Source organism: Anser cygnoides, chromosome 24 (genome assembly GCF_040182565.1).
Source record: "Anser cygnoides isolate HZ-2024a breed goose chromosome 24, Taihu_goose_T2T_genome, whole genome shotgun sequence".
NCBI lineage: Eukaryota > Metazoa > Chordata > Aves > Anseriformes > Anatidae > Anser > Anser cygnoides.
In genome coordinates this window covers 3,829,556-3,851,831 of record NC_089896.1, presented here as the reverse complement: position 1 = coordinate 3,851,831, position 22,276 = coordinate 3,829,556, and the positions used below count along the sequence as shown (strand labels likewise).

Sequence of the window (22,276 nt, the reverse complement as noted above, 5' to 3'; positions counted from 1 at the left end):
TCCAGCCCGGCGGAGCGGCAGGCAGGGGGCAGCAAAGGGAAGGCTTTTCACTTTTTTTTTCCTTTTTTTTTTTTTTTTTGTTCTCAGCCCTTTGCAGTCGGAGCTTTCCAGCCCGATTGTGCTCAGCGCTGGTGTTACAGCAGCGCCTCCATTTACCCTCCCCCCATCTCCACCGTTGGGGGGGGGGGGGGGGGGGGGCTCTTTTTTGGGGGGGGGCTGGCTGGGTTGTGAGGGGAGAAGGGGTCTCGCCCCCTCACTGTGCCAACTGGGGGGGTCTCCCCTCACTGTGTGTGTGGGGGGGAGCGGTTGTGGGGGTGTCAGCGGGGCCGGGGCTGCCCCGGGGAGGGCAGGGGGCCGGGCCCCCCCCCCTCAGCTCCCGGCCTGGGACTCTTTCTCTCTCCCGCCCCCCCCCCCCCCCGCTCCTAAGCGGGAGTTTCCAGGAAGCGCTGAGGAGAGCCGCATCACCGCGCAGCCCCTCACAGCGAGCTCCTTCCGCAGAGGCCGTGGCAGCAACGCCAAGTAGTCCCAGCAGGGTGCCAGCCCTCACCCGCTATACAGCCCCGTCCCGCTCTCCCCTCGCGGGGTTTTATCACAGGGGGGAGGCGAGGGGAGCGTTTGTCTCCCCTCGCCCCGCGGCTTTGGCCGGGATAAGTCAGGAGGAAGTGTGATGGGGGGGGGGGGGGGGGAGGTGAAAAAAACCTGAGCGGCGGAGGGATCCGGAGGCGCGGAGGAGTGAGGCGGCCCGGGGAGCCGTGCGCGAGGGCGGGGGTGAGCGGGAAAACGCGGCGCGGAGCCGGGAACAGCGCCCCCGCCCCCTCCCGCGGGGAAGGGGGGGGGGGGGTACGGGGAGAGGGGGGGCGCCGCTGAGGGGGGCTCCCGGCCGCCCGCTGCCCGCCCTGAGGGGATGGGGAAATGAAGGGGAAGGGGCCGGGGCCGGGGCCGGGCGGCAAAGTTTGGGGAAAGTTTCCCCGGCCTCGAGGTCGGGGGCCCGGGGTCGCGCCTCAGCCCCGGCGCCTGACAGAACGCGCCCCCCCCCCCCCCCCCCCGCCGCCCGCCCCGGGCAGGTGAGCGGCCGCGGAGCTGCCACAGCGCCCCGCTGCCCCCAGCCCTCCGCCCACCCGTTTTTTTTTTTTCCTTTTTTCCCCCCCTTTTTCCTTTTTTTCCCCCTCTTTTTCCCTGTCCCCTTTTCTGAGGACCCACGTTCCTGTCAGCGCACCTGGGCCCTGCGGGGCAGCCTCTCGCCCTGCGCCTCGCAGATGTGCGGGGGCGGCTTCACCTCACCCCACAGCCCCTCTCCTCACCCCACAGCCCCTCTCCTCACCCCCCCCCCCCCCAAACCTCACCCCACCCCGCGGGTGGGCAGCCCCCAGCCCCCCGGGTCACCCCCGTGCCCGAGCAGCACGGCCACGCTCGGGAAGTTCGCCCCAAACGCCCCCCCCGGGTTTAGGACCCCACACAGGACCCCCAAATCCCCACAGGAGAGCGCCCAGGCCCCCCCCAGATCCCCCCCAACGAGGGCTCCCCCCCCCCCCGTTAACCCCTCGGCCTGCCCCCCGCCCGCTCCCCGTCCCGCAGGCCTCATGTCCCCCTATTAACCCTGCCGGGAGAGGACAAAAGCTAAACTATGATCCCGCTCGGCTTCCCCCATCCCATCCCCGGCTACATGAGCTTCACATCCTCCTGCTAGGGCTGAAAGGAGAGGAGAACAAGAGCTGCTGCTGATTGTAAGGCCTCGCTCGGCTTCTCCCCACCCCCTCCCGGCCCCATCCCCCACTGCAGCTCCCATAGCCTCGTATCCCTCCCATTAACGCTGAAAGGGGAGGACAGGAGCTCTGATGGGTTTTTCTCAGGCTTACTCTGTTTTCTCCCCCCCCCCCCCCCCCCCCACCAACCGATACCAGCTCCACAGCCCTGCATAAGTGCAAAGCACGCATCTGGCTCTGCGAGCACAGCGAGTAAATGCCCCCCTTTCCTCCCAGCTCCACAGCCCTGCGAGGGAAAATAAAAATAAAAAAACCCTGATTCCCCTTGTTTTGCTTATTCATTATAAGGGCTCGGTAGCGTTCTTTTTTTAAAACGTGTGATCTCTTGTTTTAGAAGCATCTGTGCTTTAAGAATAAGGTTTTGTCTTCTATCATCTTGAATGTAGCTCTTCATAATAATCTCCTGAAGTGCTCCATTTTTGTCCTTAAAGTTCTATTTTATTACCTCTTGTGGATGAGTGAAGGTCAGTTTAACCCTTTATATAGGAAAATCAGCAGCCACTTTAGAAAAAGGTTGCCTTTTTCTTTTCTAATTCGTGGTTATGATAATATTTTATTGAGCGGAGGGGTTTTTTTCCAGACCAGTCCTGATGCACGGTGAAAGAAGTGTGTGCTTCAGCACTGATTAAAGTCATGTATGAGTTAATGAGAAGCTTGCAGAGTATGTGAAGCAAGAGAAAATCTTTAACCAGCTCTGCTGTTCCTTCTACATACCACAAACTTGTAAGCTGTAACCAGAAGGTGGATTGAATGTGTGAAATGCTGCAGTAGCAGTCCCTTGTAATTGCATCACAGGTGGATGCTCGCTCAATTAATGCATTATCATTTTCAAAATACCTAAAAGTTGTTTGTTTGTTTGTTTGTTCCTCAAATTGTGAGACCTCGTGTTTCAAAGCGTGTTGAAATCCTTGGATGAAGGACGCTGCAAGCCTACAAAGTACTGTGTTCTGGGTTGTTTTTTTTTTCATTTTAAACAATGTCTTTGTTTGTTTTCATGCTAACTGCTTCCTGGATTAATAGATTGATAACACAGAAGAGCCTCTCAGGTGTTGGGGGAACATAGCGGTGATATCAACATCCTAGCTGTGGGCCTTCTAATTTAAGAAACGTGTTGTCAGAAGATGTAAGATCAGGGCTGAATCTTGCTTGCATTTAGGTCCAAATGTAAGATACCCTTCCTAAGGAGTCCCCAGTGAACACTGAGAGTAATTAAGTAAAAATAAAACCTTTCACTTCAGCCCTCCCCGTCGCTTTTAACATAGAGAAGAAAGTGCAACACTGTTTTCATTACGTGTTCTGGTATTTCTTAATTTTGTATTGCATCTTAAATGCTCAAGTGACTTATAATTTCTGTGATTTGGGGGCATTTCTACACCGTACTTTTAAAGAAATCATCTCACTGGGTCCCAAAAGGAGCTATTGAGCAGCCAATCTCTTAAAAAAAAAAAAAAAAAAAAAAAAAAAGAAAAAGACAACAACTTTTTACAGCTTTGCCTTTCCTTCTTATTTTCTTCTGGAATTTTCATACCTAATTGATGAATTCCTCTTTTGTTAAATTAAGTAAATATTTATTGGTATCTGTTGGATTTTTTTAATCTTTTTGAAGAAGAACAGAACGTTGTCACTGAGACAATCCCTTCACACTGCATTGAAGAGAGATGACAAAAAGCGAGTAAAGGAGAGTTGTCTTGTGCTGGCAATGTCAGTGCCATTTTTGGAAAACAATACTATAGGAAATGGAAAATACATTTTATGCTGGTGGGAACTTTGTAATGAGGCTAAGAGAGGATTTGATGTCTCAGAAAAGCAATTATTATGAGGGAAAAAGCAGGACTTTATCATCCATTTGTAAGGGTTCTCCGTCTGAATATCCTTTTGGGGAACTGAAATTTGGCTCAAGTCTGTTTATGAACATCTGTTGAATGGAATTTTAAAAAGGCGCAGATTATAATCTTAGTTTCTGTTGACTGTTTAAGCAAAATAAAATGCAACTGCCTGTGGGTTTTGGGTTTTTGTTTGTTTTAAATAGTGAGCTGCGTGAATCTTCCGTAGTCTGTAGTACCGATTACCTGGTTGTATATGCCTGTTCTGTACGTTTTTCTCTTCTGCATATAAAATATAGCTCCCACCCCTTTCTGTAGCTGTTCAATCCCATTACTTTCCTACTGAGCTTTCAAGTTTTATATTTTTTTGCAACAGGAGACTCTTGGATATCAGTATCTCTGGCGTGGTGTTTTTGTTTTGTTTTTTTCACAAAGAATACAGTGGTATATTTGAGGGGAAATTTGGAGAAACGTTGGGTATTCCCAGGACTGTGACCATTTGCTTAGCTTCACATCCTGCCCACCTGTCCTTAGCCGAGTTTCTGTAAATGCAATCACTTTGTGTCCACTGTCTCTGGATAGTACTACTTCAGCATCTATTTCTGCAGTGTTTGTGACCTCCTGTTATTCAGGGAGGTCTTCACTGTAATTTTCCCTCCTATTATTTTGCCTCTTTTGCAGCCTGATGTTTTTGCTGTTGTTTTATATTCCGAGCGAGGATCCTGTGAATACTTCAGCTCAAAATTTAGGTCATCTTCGATAGAAGAAGGAAGAGGAAACCTAAAAAGTAAAAATAAGATTTCAACGCGCTTTAAAAAGTGACAACTCTTTTCAAAAAAAAAAAAAAAGTACAAACTCATCTGTATTTTGTGGCTGTATGGCTGAAGGGAGGGTGCCTTTTTTGATTTCAGAAGGAAAGCTACGCATCTTCATGTGAGTGTGGTTTCTTTCCCATGTGCTTTCCTGGTCTTTTTCATTTCCACACCTGCTTTGAGCTTTAATCACTCAAATTATTCATAGACTTGCCCTGGAAAAAGAAGAGAGTGACCTCTTCCCATCTGGAGTAGATGGATTTACCATCAATAATTGTAAATGGACTTGGATGACTTAATGGTTTTTATGCTTAAAATTTTTAATTCTGTGAGTTCGTTGCTTTTTAAGAATTCTGCACGTGGTCTCCTCTGAACTGATAAATCTCTATGGTATAACTTCAAGTTATTTCGTGCAAATTATATCTTAACACTGGCCTCACATCTACAAAGTGCTGATGAACCCCCATGAACTGCTGAGTCGTCAAAGAGCATGCAGTTTTCACAGGACCAGGCCCGTAAATTGCACTCGTCTTCTTTTTTTTGTCTTTTTTTTTTTTCTGTAATTATATGCAATATATTTTCTTACAAAGAACCTGGAGACAATTTATGAAATCAGCAGCCACAAAAGCAATGTGGTGCCTGTTGGGGGTTATGTATTCACATTGATTACAATTTAACAGTCCCTCAGCCCGAGGATATCTGAAGGGATGTAGAGCCAACTGCTTTTCAATTCGCGTGCGTTGCTATAAGCAGCAAGCTGGAATTGATAGATATCTGTTGCTATTGCCAGCAACTCTTGTTTTTCTGTTACTTTAGTAGCTTAATTTAAATTATTAAGAAACTTGTGAATCTATTTTGTTTGTTTCTGCTCTTCCCAGCAGCTCTTTGCAGTTTTTTATGTATTAAATGTGCTGAGCTTCAGCTGGCCTGGGTGTATAATAAACACTTTAGTGAATGAGGTTTAGTCCAGTTTCCTCTATTAACTCAAAAGAGATTCGTTTATTTTCTGGATTGTTTCTCCATTCAGAAGGAGAGAAGACCTGCATAGCCAGAGTTCACCTCATAAATCACCTAGACAAATGGCACTTGGGGCCGAATAAGATACAAAACAAGAGTAATCGTGATTTAGTCTCAACGAACTTGTGGTATTCTGCTATGGAAATGTTCGTGACATGAGACAAACAGAGAGAGCCACCTGGCACCAAGCTCATCTTCACGACGGAGGGAGCGCCACGAGAGCGACTTCAATGGGCTCAGCAATCGTGCAGGGTATTTAGCGAGTTGTCCCGTATCTCCTAAATGCTGTCTTTTGCACTCAATGCTGTGCTTTTTTCTCTGTTTTGCTATTTCTGATGCTCAGAACGCAGTGATTTTTGTACCAGCTGCAGGCAGTCTGCACTCGCTCAGTCCCCACGACAAGGTGCGGTACTTTCTGACGCTGATGCGCTGTTCTCCGCAGCTGCATGGAAGGGCCACTTCAGAAATCAGCCGCTCTTCAGCTTCCCGGGTTTTAGCTGAGCTTAACCTTTGGTGATCAGTAAATGGACATGGTAAGAAAATCTGTGGCCCAGCCACTCCTCCTTCCCTGAGACTTGTCAATCAACCTCTGCGCCCTCACCTGCCTGCGTTTCAGTATCCCTTCCACCTCATTGCAGTTCCTAGTCTTTCTGTTGGAGGTGGAGACATGTAAAAACATCTTTAGGGTGATGGATCATGAGTGTGGGTACAGATGGCAGTATTTTTGGTGCAAATAAGGGAAGAAAACACTTTGCAACTTCTGAAAATGGGTGCTAGGTGCTTTCTTAACACCAGTTCACTGATCTCCTGCCTAATTTAAACAATGCGTCTTGTCTTTGTTCAATACAGTTATCTTCTACTCTTAGTAGTTTTGTAATATCTTCATTAGATATTGATTCAAATTCTGAAATATTTGGGGCTGAGGGGGGTTCTTTTTGTTTCCAAGTGTCTGATGAATCTATTTGTTGGCACCTGCAAACTCTGTCCTTGCTTCTTCCCCTCATTCTGTGTTTATTTCAAGGACCCTTCAAAATCGTGTTGGCTCCCCTGGATACGATGGGACTTCTGTTCTACTAGATCAGAGCTTCCTGTCAGGGCTTTGCCATTTCTGAGGAAGGAAAGTCAGGTATCTTTCAGCTCAGTTGTTGCTTCATCTCCTCTGCTCTCCCAGGGGTCTTGCACACGCTTTCAGTTCTGCCTTACGTTTTTGATTTTGTGAGGTTCCCTACTATTTACATTTCTTCACATATATCCTCTTCATACCATCTGCTACCTTATGTTTTGCTCATCTCTGAAATTTAGCAACCGTACTTCATGCAACAGCGTGGTACCTTATTTTCTTAACGTTTAATAAAAGGATTCTAAAAGAACAAAGCAAATTAGAACTCACCCTTTCCATCTAGACATATTAACCGGTGAGGGAACGCTTCAATTAAGACCTTCAAAGCCTCGAGACAAATGAATTTGTAACTGCGATTTTGTACGTTGTTTATCCAAAAGGCATAGTATCCAATCAACTACAGTAGTTTTATTACAGACAGTGTGATAAGATTAAAAAATAAGATTATTACATATTGCTAGCCTCTCTATTAACTTTTTTCTTTAGAATTCAGCAGGTCTTTTAAGTAGTATTTACTTTAGAGTCAGTGTGTAGCTGTGCCTTGTTAGGTAAAAGCTACAGTAACTGTTTTCCTGAACTTAGCTCCTGACCTACCTTTTAAGGCCACGTCTACAAAGGGATGATGCATCAATCTCGTTTGTTTGATCTAATTACAGCTATTTAACTACACTGAGCACAAGTACATTCACCCCACTTTGTTATGCTGATTTAAGACGTTTTCCACTGTTAATCGGGTGCACACCATTCTTCCTTGCATCAATTCGCCTCTCAAAATATTCTGGGCAGCTGTCCCACAGAGCGCCGTTCTGTTACTCAGCTGTATGTTCTTTTTCACAGCATGCTGGTAGGGAATTCTCTGGAATTTGGGAATTCTTCAGGTCAAACTGACTATTTACCGTTGCTTTTTTCTTGGCATTGATTTTTGCCTGTGCAACTTCTTTCTCAAAACGTTGCGAGGTTGCATGAAGAAGCAGCTGGTAAATCCATTACAATGCTTATTCCTGCGAGGTTGCACAGGTGGAGAGATCTAGTCGTACAGCTTCGCAGGTCTTTTGCTACATGAGGAATGGAAGAAATGCAAAAAAGCGAAACCAACAGATGTAATCAACCTGTTACTTCTGTACAACATCGACCTGGAGCAGCTTACTCAACGGCGTGCTGCTCTGGGTGTGACTGGTGGCACGGGGTCCTGGTGCAGAGAAGGGACGAGCAGAAGCAGCAGCCGCCCGTCGGGATGAGAAAATTACGCTCCTAGAAATCTGCAGGTCTCAGCTGCTGAGGCGGGACGCAAAACAAAGGCATCCCTTAGCATGCAGGAGCCCATTGCTATCTGTGGAAGAGCACCGTTTCTGATGACTCGCAACTGAAAATTAGCCAGTTTTATGTCAGGGATGCTGTCGTGGGATTTTTTTATGCATATATCTGAAGAAGGTGCTGATCTTCTGTGTCATAAAGCTTGGTAATGCATAAGAAATTACTGTGAGCTTTTTCTAGGTATAGTCCATGAATCAAGTAGGGGTTATAGGGGTTCAAAGAATAAACATGGTCTGTTGAGCCAGGAGGAAGAATTTATGGAGACAGCGAACAGTTTCTTAATGGTTGTACACGGCCTTGCTCATCAGTGCAGGTGATTTACCATTAAATGGATGTAGAATGAGCGTAGAACGGTATTGTGAAACTTCCTCAGAGCAGAATCTTTAGAAACTTGAACTTACCCTGATTTGTACAACATCCGTAAGAGGAGGGGAAAGATACTAAAGGGTGGACAAAAGCAAGGAATGGAAAGACACTTTCAGTGTTATGGACATCCAGTGAAAAAGTGTCTGCAAAACTAGCCACTTGAGGAGGAAAAAATGTGCATTAAGACAAAAGATAACGAAGCAAATTAATCAAAGAAACGGCATTTGGACTTTATTAGAGGTTACTAAAGTTGCTATCATGCCGCTGCGTGTTCAGTGTAGCTCAGAGATCTTCAACAGAAGTGTCAAAGTAGTTTGACTTGGCAAAATAACATTAATAAAAGAAGAAACGTTTGGTCTGAAATGCACTCCCTCATCTCTTCTGTAACTGAAAGTTGCAAAAAAGTCCTCCAAGTAACTTGCTGAAATGGTGGCCTGAGGTGGTGGCCCCGAATCATCTATTCTTCCTCTAAAAGTGTACTATTAAATTTGAAATACACCTTTCTCACTATTTTTATTATTATAGCAAATACAGGAAGAAAAATAGCAGTCATAGAAAAACATCATGAGGCCCATTGGTCACATCTCTGCCCCGGGACAAGAGAAAGATGCTTCGATGTGCGGAGGTTTTTGTATCTTGTCCTTTAAAAATTAAAGCAAAACAACAACGAAACAACTGCCCATGCTAGTATTTTCGTTGTTTAGACATCACTTCTGTTGCTCTGCCAAATCTTACTGTGAATTAAGTCTATTACCTGTTCTGCTTTCAGTGGGCATGAACATTTGGTTGTCGACCTTCAGTGTAACAAAATGGAAGATGGCTATTTTGTCCTCTCTCACATGAGCCCTCCCCCTTTTTTTTTTCTTTTTACTTTTTTCCTTTTTTTTTCCCCTGTTTTTAATCCAATATTTCAACCTGTTCTTAGGTTTAGATTTTCTAAGCGTCCTAGCCTTCTTGTTGCTCTCTTTGTGCTCTTCCCAGCTGGTTTATATCTGTTTTTATTTTTAATGTGGTGCCTGAAATTGGATACAATATTCCAGCTGAGATTTCACCAGGACTGAGTTCAACAAGATAATTGTCACGGGTGTCCTACGTAAAACAACCTTATTAAATATTTCTGTGATGTATTATCTTTATTGTGTTGACTCAAATTCAGTTTGTGATCCATTATAACCACCGGCGTCTTTAGTGCAGTACTGCTGCCCAGCCAGTTATCCCCCTTACTGTGCGTGTTCATGTCTTGATCTGTGGCTACAGAAAACGACTGAAAATGTCGTGCCTGAAGACAAGGGGGAGAAAAAGATCTGAGGGGGGTTTCCAAATGCACCATTGGTGTGAACTCCAAGTGGGCCAGCCTGCAAATGGAAGAGGAATCGTCAGTTAATGTTCTTTTTCAACAACGGATGGGATTTATGTTTTATTACTCAAAAAGCTCATAGAAGTCCTGATGTGAGCTGGAATAGGAATGTTTGCTTGCAAATGGGAAGGAAAATAGTTACAGGACGTGAATCTTAGGTTATAATTCTTGCTAAGTTTTTTGCTGTCCTGTCACTCACAAGATGAGCAGAACAACTTTATTGATGTCCCTTTTAAAAATAATAGTTGTGGCTGCGGAGTTGAGATGAACCAAAGTTAAAATTGAGCAGCTTTGTCGAAAGAAGAAATCAACAACCAGAAGAGCTGTGCAATTCCACTTCTGTCCAAAACGTTAAGGACGTAGCGATGCGATCCGTGCATGCGAGGTGTCCTCTTGGTCTTTCATGCAGCTGTCTGGTGAGAACATTGCCCAAACCAACCAACCACCAAAGATGAAGGATGCATTTGTGCCCCACACCCCCTTGCAAATTATTGCTTAAAGAAACATGAAAAGGTGACAGACGAGGAAGGAGGCTTTGACAACATTGAGCATGGCGTGCCTGAAGTCGTGAACATCTCCTGTTGAGAATGGAAGACCCCAAGAAGAGCAGCCAAGGTTTGTTTGCTAAAGAGAAGTATTGCTAAAGCAGGCGTGTTTTTGTCTGGAGAGGTTAAGAGACCTTAGACTGTGAAAGAATTAGGTGGTAGGTGTTCCAGGTTACATTCTGTGTGGTGGAAATGAAAAGCCATTAGCAAAAATTAGAGATATGGTGGGAGACTTTCACGGTCTTCTGGCACCTTCTGGGTCTTCTTTTTGGAAAGCTCTACCCTAAGAAAAGATTATTTTATTTATCCTTGTTCAGAGTTACATTGCTAAGGTGAGTTTGTGTCTGCGTGTGTGAGTGGAGGTTTGGCTGCAGCCAGGGTCACTGCTGAGTTCTCCAAGTGCTGGCTGACAGAGAACTTGCTGAGCCTGAGCGTATTCCAGCACCAGGTCAGCCCACGTATTATTCGCTCTGTATTTCATGCTTCTTTACGCTCTCGTGACCCGGATGAATTTAACAGGGAACTGAGCAATGTGTTCAGTTTTCCTGTGTGTGCATCTTACACTTCTGCCCATCTTAGCCCAGTTCCTGCACCGTTAGGCTGTCTGTAATTACAAATCAAATCAGAAAACCTGCCTTCTCAAATCCTGTCTCGTTTAATGAATGTGGTTTTTTTTTTTCTTCAGATTTTCTTTTTATCCTTGTTTTTTGATGTTTGCTTACATATTTATGGCATGCAATTTGTGTGCTGCAGTAAATTCAGGATTACTAATTGTAACGGAATTTCATTATGTTTTTCACTATGGTATTTGAATACTTTTTAACCACTATATAAATGTATCTTTGTGATATTGCACAGAGGTTTTCCTCTCATTTCGTTGATGCAAAGCAATGAAATTTATGGCAAAGCTATCAAAATTCTTTACTGTATCTTTATATTCCACGGTGTCAATAAACAACTTTTCAACGTGCCCCAGCAAACTAATTATAATAACTTCATTAGTCATCCACCAGGTTGCAGATGAGAGTTCCAAGCGCACTGCTGGTATTGGTTTTCCCCGGTTGTTGGAATTCCACAACGTGGGTCCCGAGGAGCCTCCCTTGGTCACCAAGCCTTATGCCAGGTGTCTACAGGCAATCAGCTCTCATTTTGTCCGTAAGGACGACAAACTCCAGCATAAAACTGGTTAGTGCTTTCAGCCCGGTAGCCCCACTAGAAGGGCTTTTTTAAATCTAATTTTTCTACTGAGACCTCCTACTCTAACTTCCAGCCTAAGTAATCAGGCCTCCTTGCGTATTTGGTGCTAACGAAACCCTGTAGTTTAAGTACCTGTATTCATACCATAAGCTATGTATACAAACTAATCCTATTCTATTTCAGCTTTTCTTTCGTCGGGAGTTTGCTGAACTAAAACTTCAATCTTTTCTCATGATAGATTCTTTGCTCTTATAACCATCTCAGTAAGCCTTTTCTATGACTATTCCAATTTTCACGTATCTGTGAATTCAAACTGTACGCAGAATTTTGTAAGAATCGCTGCAATAACATCTGCATGTGCCTTACCTGGCCATTAGATCACATTGGTTCTTCTTCATTTTTGTGATGTGTAGTCGTTCTGTGCCTAAATAATGCTTTCGAGTCTTTATCCTTCTCTATTAACTGTGATGATTTCCCAGATTGGAAGAATTTTGGTTAATAGTCCCCAGCCTTGTGCTTTGCATTAATCTTATTACTGCATTCCACTTTGCTAGTCCATTCCTCAGAATTCCTGTGCTGTTCCAGAACCTCATCTGGTTCTTCATTTACCGTGTTCCAGTCTTCTGTACCGATGCTTTTCAATTTTGTCAGCAGCTAGCTGTATTAATGCTCCTCTTGCTATTGCTCGTGTGAAGGTCACTTAACAGGAAGAGCACCAGTTCTGAGACCAGTGCTGGAGGAGCTTCTCAAGCACTCACTTTCTAGGCTAAAAGTTTGCATTTCAACACAATTCAGCATGTTTTCTTTAACCACTTGTTATTCACAAAACTCTTCCTTCGCTTATCTTCATCTTTTTCAGTTTAACTAGTAGTTTTGCATGTGGCATCAGACCAAATGTTCTGCTGAAGCTTAGGTGGACTGTGTTTTCCTTTACAAAGAAAACTATGTTTTCTTATTGAAGAAAGACATCAGATTTGGCTGGCATGGTTGCCTTTGTTAAACCTATATTGCATGTTATCCGTTTGTTTTCCTGTTTTCCTCCACATCAGTTCAGGTGAGAACTAAGTTTTACATCTCTCACTGAGGTCAGGCTAATTAGTCTATAGCTGTCTGGACATGACTTTCGAAGTCTTTGGTTTGATGTTGTTTTGTTTTTTTTCGTCTCCGCATAGTAGCATGACAAATCTAGATTATTTTTGTACCCATAGAGGCGATGGAAAACAAATCACTCATTTACATCAAAACTCAACTCCTTCACTTTTTTTTTTTTTTTAAAGAAAGGTTCTATGTCATGGCTATTAGTACAGGGGAAACAGCATTAATTTTGAAGTATTGCAAAGTCCTTTTAAAAAATAATAATGAGAAGTTTCTTAACTAATGAATGCTGAATCCAGGACCGTATTATCACATGTAACTGTTGATAACTGCCAGTGGATCATTACAGCCCCTGGAAAGTCTGATCACTTATGTCTGGAAATTACGTTCCTTGTGCTGCTTCAGCCTTATTTACTGCTATCAGTCCTTTGTTTAAATGGAAAGTAATGTGTGCTGGCTACTCTACACGTATGTATAAAGTAATCCTTGAGAAAATACAGAATAAGAATAGACCAAGTCAGTAAAACATTACAGTAGGAAGGTAGTGGATCTGGAGGAAGACATGGGGAAAACTGCAGTGCTCTCAGTGATTACAGCAATCCATGGCACTGGAAAACCTAGGTCACTAACTATGTCTCCTTGAAAGTAGGAGAAAATACTTTAAATACTTTGTTTCATAACGTATGTAGTTACACTCCTTACCAATACATATAATGGGTATGAATCTTTTTGAGCACATTTCACTTAGGTATCGAATTATGAGGGTAGGAATGTAAGCAACAACCCATGGATGTGTGTTGTGTTTTTTTTTTTTTCTTTCTGGGTATGCTCAATATTTTTATAAACGTTATAAACATTTTAAAATTATGTCTTCTTTATGCTTCTTCAGAACGTCTTGAGCTCAGGATTCAGTTTTACAGAGAACGAACAGTTCTGACCAGTGCCTTTGTTTTACTGAAGGTGAGTATGATAGTATCAGTCTTTATGAAGAAGTAATATTGCTAAGGTTTGATTGTGGGCCTCTTTAAAGTCATAGATAACAGCTAGATAAAAATGACCTTGTTTCTCTGCTCCAGTAATGAATTCCAGAAGTTCCAGTGAAGCTGGTCTAAATGGCCTTACATTTTTGTTTTTTAATGCAAGTAAATTTTTACTGAGGTGCATACTTGGAAAGGTAAGAATCTTACTTTTAGGCCATGTACATTTGAGCAAGATTACAGAATGGAGGCCTTAAAAGCAGAAAATCAGTCACATCCCTGCACGCGGACTGCAAGCTCCCCATGTGGGTTAGATTACAGAATTAAGATTTTGAAATACACATTTTTGGATGACTGTTGAAAGGTAGATGAGTAGAATTTCTGTCTGGCCCTTTCATGATCAAATGTTTCAAAGCTGGTCAACACCTTGTTTATTTGGAATATTGCATTTTTTTTTTGTTTTATTTTATTACATTTTGTGAGAGTTATTTGTGCCTTCCTTTGTACGTCTGAAATGAAGGGACATTACTAAGTGTTCTCCCCATAGCTTGAATATTTGTTCTTTCTCTGTATTAAGTATTGTGTGTGCTTATGTGATATCAACAAAAAGCTCTTAAAATCAATTTTTGAAGGGGATTTTCAAAGCACATCATATGATTGAGTCACAGTGCTGGATGAACTAAGCTATTGTAGAATCTCATATAAAATGCTTAGAATTAATTTGCCAAATAGGGGTATTTTAGAAATAAGCATGGATTCAGCCAACTTCCCCCAGAGATTTTATTTCAGTGTGACCTGGGTCCCCAACACGGATGAACTGGTGTCTTTTAGAAATCAAAAATCTTTAGCCCTTCTCCAAAGAAGATTTTCTTTGTGTTCTCAGATGCACAGATACTCATTTTCTTGAGCTAGGAGCTGGTATGAGTCTTATGGGCGGATCCTGCAAAGTGCTGAGTCCATGGTTAACTTTAAGGGAGTATATGCTTAAAATCACTGGGGCTGCCGATGTTTAAAATTACGCATATACTTAAGTACTCCGGTGGCCCGAGGCCAGTGGCTTTTGCATCTTCTAGGACAGAGCCCTAAGGAGCCCACGGTGAATAGCTGCAGCTGAATTTTCTTTCCCCATTTTAAATATGAGGCTTAAAGCAGATATTCTGGCAGATGCTTAATTAAAATAGTTATTTCAAATGCGAGGAATGCAACACGCGAAGTTGATATGCCTGCTTTCTTTCCGCCTCTCCTGGCATCCAGGCTCGCTCCTCTACGGCGTTAGTGCAGGGCTTGCAGTTTTCAGGAGTGCTCCGTTCCTGTGCCGTCCTCCTCCGGCTTTTCCATCTGCTTCATTCTGTTTGGAAAATGGCAATGTAGAATGTGTTTGGTGTAACCTTAATCCTGACCAGCATCTGGGCTCCGTTTAAAAAAAAAAAAAAGGCATCTACTGCAGGCAAGGTTTCTGTATATGCTTCCCTGCTTCAGTAAAACAAAGTTGGGGAGGGGGGGGGGGAACAACAGCCAAAAATAACAATAGGAAATAATATTTGTTTTAATGGACATTTGTATTAATACGTAGGTTTGAATATATTTTCCTGCCTACGTGGGCAAACCGTGATGCTTGTACTTTTCACCTCACCTCTCCTAGTGTTTCATGTCAGAGGTAAACCGGATTCGCACCATTTCAGTAAGCAAAAGGGGGGGGTGTCTCTACATCTTTTACCAACCACACTGTTAATTACTCACGAAATACGTAAAAGTGAGTGCCACCATAAAAAAAAAAAACCTAACGAAGTGAAATTCCTGCCTGATGCCTTCTGACATCTCCCTGTTAAACTTTTCCAGGCCTTTCACAGGTCCCCGGTGGAGACGCGAGTTTATTCCGTATTCCAGAAGGAAGCAACGAGGATGAAAATCGTGGCCAGGTGGGGAAACCCCCCCCCCCCCCCGGCCCCGCAGGTCGCTCGGGATGGGGACAGATGGGGGGGGGGACGGGGACGGCGCGGGGCGCCACTGGTCCCGGGCTCCTCTGGAAATCCGGCGCTAGATGTCTCCAGCACCTGGAGATCGCGCACATCCCTCTGCAAGCGCGGAGCATCCTCGGGTTCGTCCACAAGGGAAAGCAGCCGCTTCGGAGCGAGTCCCGGGCGCGGCGGGGCTCCCCTCGCTACGAGGAGAGCGGCGCCGCTCAGCCCATGGCGCTACCCCCCCCCCCCCCTTCGGTTTTTCTTTCCTTTTTTTTTTTTTTAATTTCTTTTTGCGTTTCCCAGCCCAGAAGCCGGTGGGACGGTGCCGCATCTGCCCAGCCCGCACTTCAGGGTTGGTGAACTTCGCTCCCCGAGCGGCCACAGAGGTCGCCTCTGAGCAGCACGAAACGTGGTGGATTTTTTTTTTTTCCTTTTTTTTTTTTTTTTTTTTTCCCCTCCCCAGCGAGGCTCTCGGTCCCTCATGGCCGGAGTGGCAAAGCACGTTTAAACCCTGAACTCGGATTTCCCACGTGGTGTCTCGTTGAGCCGCTGTCGCAGGCACGCTGCTCACTCATTTACACGGGGCGAATTCACTTATTTCCTGCTGGCGCGGGGATCGCAGGAGGTGATTAACACCCTTAATGAAACGGTATTTCCAGACACCATAGAAGAAAAAAAAAAAAAGAGAGAGAAAAACCCACGACTTGTGGGAAAAGCCAGCTCTCAGCAGCAGCAGGCTCCTGCTCTTTGAGTCCACCACCGAGTGGACGAATCCACTGTACAAAAATACAAAATACAAAGGCGGCTGAAGTTGGGCTCCTCCTTCCACGGGTGTTAATTCAGGGGTTAATTCAGCCCCGTCGGAAGCGTTTGGGGCGCGGGCACGTGCAAACAGCACGCCTGGTTTTGGGGCGAGGGGTCAGCAGTGTGTGCTGGGAGGGAAACCCCAACTGTTTGTGTGAATGCAGCGTATATTGGACCTGTGTGTGTAAGCATTACATTGCGGGGGGGATTTTTTTTTTGTTACCTCTTCACCCCATTCAGAGACCGTGGACGTAACGCGTGCTGTTTCGGCACTGAGAAAGGAGAGAGGGAATGGGGGGGCAGGAAGGGGAGTGCCCAAAGTTGCGTCTGGCCTTCAGCCCCCGCTGTAATTTCTGGTGGAAGGTGTCCCTTACCTTCAATTATTTAGTTTAGCCAGACCTACAGTGCACCTCGTGTCACTTTCAGGCCTTTTTCCTGGTGTCTCTAGGAGGCACCCTTCATCGAGCAAGGGGATAAAATCTTGGCAAAAAGAGCACCGAAGGATGTGAACCCCTAGGAAAATTCCACTTCCTGTATACTAATGCTTGTCCTTGGGTCTCTCACTCGTTCCCATGCATTTAGCGAGGGATTTGTGCCTGAGGCTACGACAGCAACTTTCTAAATAAACGCAGCGCTGCAGAGAATAACCGAGCTCGCTGCTTTTTCCCCTTTTGCGCCTAACAGCTCGGCACGACCTACGTCTCCTCTCCTCCTCCTCCTCCCCTCCATTTTATTTCTCCTCTTTCTTTTTCAGCAGGCTCAACTCTCCCTCCTGCTCAACTTGCTGTGAACAAAAGGCTCCGTTCCAGATCCAGCCCGCAGTTGCCGTGAGAAACTTCTCTGCGAGCGCTGGCTGTCGCGCTGCCTCCCTCGCCTGCTCGCTGCCTCCCTGCCTCGGTAAAATGGCAGTGCGAGAGCTTCATGAAAAGGGTGAAAACCCTCCTTTCTCGGCCCCTGGCTCTCCAGCAGCACTCCCCCTGCCCTGTTCGTGACTCCTGAACTCCAACTTGGCTAAAAATACACTTTCAGAGGGCAGAATTGCACGGGAGTGATTTTTTTTTTTAATTATTTTTTCTTTTTTTTTTTTTCACTCCACTGAAAAGAGCAGCAGAGGGTGGGAGAAACACAGAGGGACAGACTTGCTCGGAGTCGGCAGCTCTCTGCGTGCTGGCGAACTCTCTGCTGGTTTCGCCTCCCTGCACGCTATTGCCAGTTCCCAAGTACTTAAACAGAATAATAGTTTTGCTTCAGTGGGAAAATCGAGGCCCAGAGTTGAGGTCTGTCTCTCTTCGCAGCTCTGAAAGCCTTTTTAACTCTTCCAAGCGGGGTTTGCAGCCTGACGGGGCTGCTCTGCAAGCCCACCCAACAGGTCCCAAATCTGGTGGGATTCAGGAGAAATTAAGACGGTTGGCTCCTGATCCGGTGCAGGGGTTTTTACGAACTCCGCTCCGCGTTTTGTTTTATTTTTTGCCTTTTTTTTTTTTTTTTTAAAGTAGATTTACTCTTCCTTCTCCGAGAGCGCCCAGCACCGGAGAGCTGCTGTCTGAGGGCGGCCGTGGGGCACGGTGTGCGCAGCCACCTCTAGAAAATTAACGCTGCTGCACCTCCAACTTGTTTTCCTCCTCGCAGGGACCGTGTTCAGAACATCAGCGAATTCTCCCTGGAATTCACGCATCCCGCTTCCACTCTTTTCGTTTTTAATGCTGGGGGAGAGCTGCTCTCCCCTCTTCCCCCCCCACGCCCACGTGTGCACGCAAACTTGCTCCGGCTCCGCAGCCTGGAGCCGGGAGCAGGATGCGCTGCGGGCTCCGCGCCGCTTCCCTTCCGCTCCGACTCCGCTTCGCTTTTTCCTCCTCCTGGCGAGGGCTGCGAACACCCTGCGCTTCCCCCGGCCAGCCCCGCTCCGCTTTCCTCCCTCCGTGCGCGTCCAAAGTTTTGCAGCGCTCTGTCGGACGCTAGCGCCCGGCTCTGGCGGAGGCAGGGGCTCGCCGCCTTCCCTCCGTGCCCTTTTCTCCTGCCAGCTCGGTGGGAACGCAGCGAACCCCGCGTGGGATCCGCTCCTGCCTTCGAGCTGCGCTGCTGCGAGCTGGCGGAGTTACCTTCTGCTGAAACTCCGCTTCGGTTTGCAGCGCAGAGCTCTCCCCCTGCGCGCCCCTGTGCCATTGTGTCAGCCCTGGAGAGGGAGATTATAGAGTATCTTGACATATTTTTAAGAGGATAAATAAGCATTGTCTCGTACAATGCCCCAGCACATTAGCCACTCGCAGCAAACAAATAATTCAAATAATGTTAATCTTAGCGGCTATGAAGCTGCGACGAGAGTGCTTAACCTAGATATGATAGCGGCTAAAAGACTGGGAAGAATGGGCTGGACAAATACAAACGCATTTGCAGGAAATGTAATTTTCTTTAGCAAAACTACTCTCAGATAAGCTGAGGGACTGTCGATAACCTTTCCTTATTCCATTCCGTATTTTGCGGCGTACTCCGTGAATTATAATAGATGGGTCTCTTGTTCTTGGGTCCAGTCTGCATATCTCAGCACACCGTGCCTTTCAGGAAAATGGAAGAGCATCCTTCTGCACCCAACTACGTTAATTGCTTCGCGGCGCGTTTCGTTCGCGCGCGGTTGAGCTGCTCGATACTTTATTAGAGAAACTCTGCCCAATTCCCGAAGTAATAATCCAGTCCACGTTTGTAGCAAGTTGAAAGGCTGGGGATAATGATAACTTGTGTGTGTGCGAGCGTGAGGGAGCGCGGCTGACTTTAGTCCGGTTTCCATGTCAACGATTCAGTCCATATTTGCCATCGCACAGTTGGCAGAGCCTTTTTTTTTTTTTTTTTTCTCATGGGGGAGACGCTACTCCTGTTTCTAGTACTCTAATCTACACCAGGTTTCCTACCCTGCCTTAGCGCTGGGTTAAATGGCACGGCCACCTCCATGAAGGAGACTCCGCTCGGCTCAGGAGGAGCCAGCCTAGCGGTGGTGGCCTGCGCTGCCATGTGAGAGCGCCGAGCTGGCTCCCCAGCCTATCTGAGCAGCTAGGGGCTGAGCCTGTCGTGGAGGAAAGCGTGCTCAGCACTTCGGGAGATGGGGGAGAGACGACCGACTGCCGCACGCCGCTCAGCAGCGATCGCTCGGGCTGAGAAGAGCGTCGACGTATTGCAAAGTCTTGTCCAGTTCTGCAGGGCTGGGTAGTTCCAACACGGGATGGCACGAGCGGCGGGAGGATTTTCAGCTCTTAGATGGAAATGTTGTTAAGAACTGTTCCGTCATCTGCCTTCCAAACCCCATGGCTGGAATTTCATTGAACGCCTCAGTATTTAGTAAAGTGCCAAGGCCTCATTGATGAGGCATATTCCAAAATCTGCTTCAGCTTTCACAAACATTTGGTAAAGTGAGTGTCTCCTTATTGTGTGGGTGGCTGGGGAATCCAGCCTGCTTTTCACATTACAGTCAACACCAGGTTTCATAGTCTGCCCTAGCGCTCTTTGAAGAAGATTCCAAAAGCCTGACACACGTGGAGTATCTCGGAGCGTGGAGTCTTTGGGTGCACCTGGGCTGAAACTGAAGCTCCTGATCTGCAGCCAGTGAACTTGTGGTGGGGCTCAGCTGGACAGCAGGGCTTTGCCTCCCGAAGCAGACTGTAGCTTTGGAGTTGAGGAGGTCGTTGCTCGAGACTGATCTGGAGCTAAATGGCAGAATTGCCTCCGGTTTGTTTTTTTCTTATAGTAAACAAAACATATAAACAAGAGTATTTTGGTGCTGTGGTCCACTAGAGCCCACCGCAGGCATTAATAAAGCCACAGGGCCTCCCCTGTGGGAGTCTGGCCTGATGTGCTGAAGGAGTTTTTCCCTCTGCTTCTTTGCTTTTTCTAGAATGCGGGGTTTGATCAAGTAACAAAGGCTCCTCCAAAGACAGCACGTAGATCAACTTTTCGTTCTAGCATTTTCCCCAGCTTTCAAACTCTCCTGAAGAAGAGTACCTCGGCAGTTCTGCTGCATGGTCCCGGTAAAGCCGTAGGACCTCACCTGGGAGATTCTAGCACCGTGCTGAGGCTCCAAACTTCACGAAGGCCTTTAAGTACTATCACAATACAGATGCCATCATTTATTACCCTTTGCTTTCTAATAGTTTATTTACTGCTGTGGAGAAACACCGACTAACCAGTCTGTGAGGGAATCTGCTCCAGGATGCACAGTCAACTGTAAAGACTGTAAAGTGGCAAAAGGCTTTGTCCAGGAGCCTGCGGGGCAGTTTACTGCTCTAGAATACATGTAAAATTTTGCTTTTTATTGCCCCATCCAGACTCCCCTCCCACTTTCAGCTTTGGAATAAACCCTTTTGTTCTGCCACCTGCTTTCTGGATAATAAATATTTTATATCAGTTTTACAGTGAGGGTGAGGGTTGAGTTGACAGCAGTAGACACTGAAATCTTCACTTCATCCCTAACAGGCCTGGAGCACTGGCAGTGATTCTGTCCTTCTCTGCCTTGGCTTGCCTCTTGCTCCGGACCCAGTTTTCCCCACTGTCCTCAGTGGTGTTAAAATGGGATTTCTCGTGGTGCGGCCTGCTGATTGTTAGGCTTGGGCCAAGCTTCATGCCTTCATCACTACCTCTGGTAATCAAGGTTACTTCTGCCCCATTTTTTTGTTTCAAGGTGGTCTAAAATGGAAGTCTGCATCTCAGAAGCTTCCTTTGACTCCTTACCCGTTGTTTTCTGGTGTTTTCTCTCCGTGAAGTTGTGTTGACTTCCACTTGGCTTTTCCAAATACTTCGCTATGCCGGGGGAGACACCTTCCCACCCAGCTGTCCTGATCCAGTACAGGCCGAGAGCTGAACTGTACAACTGCCGTTTTTATTGGGCAACTGTTTCCTAATTTCTAGGAGCTTGTGTTTATAATCTGAATAACTCATATTTTTGTTTCTTTGGCACAGACCTGTACAATCTGAAGTAAAAATTGCAACCACAGGACCCGCTGGAACAGGACAGGCCGTGTCCAGGACCAATTCCCAGGTACTTTTCTTCCCTCCCTTTTTCCTGCTGTGAGAAAGGCTGCGGGGATGGAGGAGGTGGGAAGCTGGGCCCGAAGTGGTTGCAGAAGAACGTGGCCTAATTTGGCTCACCTTTGGACAGTTGGGGAGCTCCAGCACCTCGTTATCCTTTGAGACGGCGGGAGCATCCCGTCCCATTGCTCAACGTGTTGTGTCTAGACACGTTCAGGTGGTTGTGGTTGTCCCCATTCAGCCACCCCGAGGGAGTTCCTGGTTCACTGCCCACTGCTGTCGCTTTGGCAGGAGCGGGAACCGGACTTTCTTGGATGCCCGTGTGTGCAGTTATTGTCATGGCGCGCTGCCAACTCCTGTTGTTTTTTTTTTTTTTCCAGAGGGACACAACCAGCGGAGAGGAAATGACAACCCTTAATAGTTTGCAAAGGCTAATTCTAAATGGAATTTCTAGGGAGAAAGAAGAGGCGCTTCATTAACCCACGGGCTGTCTTCCCTGCCGAAACCCCCCGAGTTGGCGTCGAGCGACGCAGCCATGCGCCCTCACCGCTCTCCCCAGGAGGTGGGCTGGGGGCCTCCTGATGGTGGGAACCGTGGCCTCACCGCCCCGGCAAGGTAAGGGAGGCTGCCTCCTGAGCAGGGCCTCCGACTGGAGCGGGACAAGCCCAGCTGGGGCTGGGGGGCTTCCTCCTGCCCCAGTTCTGCTGGCTCTCCAGGCGATTCGCTCGCTTCTTGGTTCTGGTTCAGCCCAGCTTGGTTCATCCTGGCCCAGTTCAGCCCAGCCGGGTTCAGTTCAGCTCAGCCCATTTCAGCCTGGCCCGGTTCAGTTCAGTCCGGATCAGCCCAGCTCGGTTCAGCCCGGCCCGGTTCAGCCCAGTTCAGTTCAGCTCAGCCCAGTTCAGCCTGGCCCGGTTCAGTTCAGTCCAGATCAGCCCAGCTCGGTTCAGCCCGGCCCGGTTCAGCCCAGTTCAGTTCAGCTCAGCCCAGTTCAGCCTGGCCCGGTTCAGTTCAGCCTGGATCAGCCCAGCTTCGTTCAGCCCGGCCCGGTGCAGCCCAGTTCAGTTCAGCTCAGCCCAGTTCAGCCTGGCCCGGTTCAGTTCAGTCCAGATCAGCCC

The 22,276-nt window shown here is 46.7% G+C and overlaps 2 protein-coding genes across 3 annotated transcripts in view; both read left to right on the top strand.

Moving 5' to 3' along the window:
- Positions 1–709: 709 nt before the first annotated feature.
- LOC106047881 (uncharacterized) lies at positions 710–21,547 on the top strand. Of its 2 annotated transcripts, none has more exons than XR_010826496.1 (5): positions 710–768; positions 11,120–11,302; positions 13,299–13,369; positions 15,226–15,305; positions 16,909–20,928. XR_010826496.1 is itself a non-coding variant. In XM_066982617.1 (5 exons), exons 1-5 carry the CDS (start codon positions 11,008–11,010, stop codon positions 21,110–21,112), a joined length of 609 nt encoding a protein of 202 aa, XP_066838718.1. In that variant the 5' UTR covers positions 10,857–11,007; the 3' UTR covers positions 21,113–21,547. The 2 variants fall into 2 exon arrangements, 1 of the variants encoding a protein (XP_066838718.1); XM_066982617.1 differs by lacking the exon at positions 710–768 and adding an exon at positions 21,093–21,547 and having other exon boundaries at positions 10,857–11,302; positions 16,906–17,048.
- ARID1A (AT-rich interaction domain 1A) overlaps positions 21,001–22,276 on the top strand; it is a 63,203-nt gene continuing 61,927 nt past the window's right edge. The window contains exons 1-2 of the mRNA XM_066982597.1: positions 21,001–21,171; positions 21,542–21,776. Coding sequence (XP_066838698.1) covers positions 21,697–21,776 — 80 coding nt within the window. The 5' untranslated portion in view covers positions 21,001–21,171; positions 21,542–21,696. The remainder of the gene's footprint in view (positions 21,172–21,541; positions 21,777–22,276) is intronic.

What these genes read in the sequence shown, in the direction of transcription:
- LOC106047881 (XM_066982617.1), top strand. Translation starts at nt 11,008, where the DNA reads ATGAAATTTATGGCAAAGCTATCAAAATTCTTTACTGTATCTTTATAT. An exon ending in CAAACTCCAGCATAAAACTG is followed by an intron (nt 11,303 to 13,298) that starts GTTAGTGCTTTC and finishes ATGCTTCTTCAG; the next exon opens with AACGTCTTGAGCTCAGGATT. An exon ending in CTCGCTGCCTCCCTGCCTCG is followed by an intron (nt 17,049 to 21,092) that starts GTAAAATGGCAG and finishes TCTTTGGCACAG; the next exon opens with ACCTGTACAATCTGAAGTAA.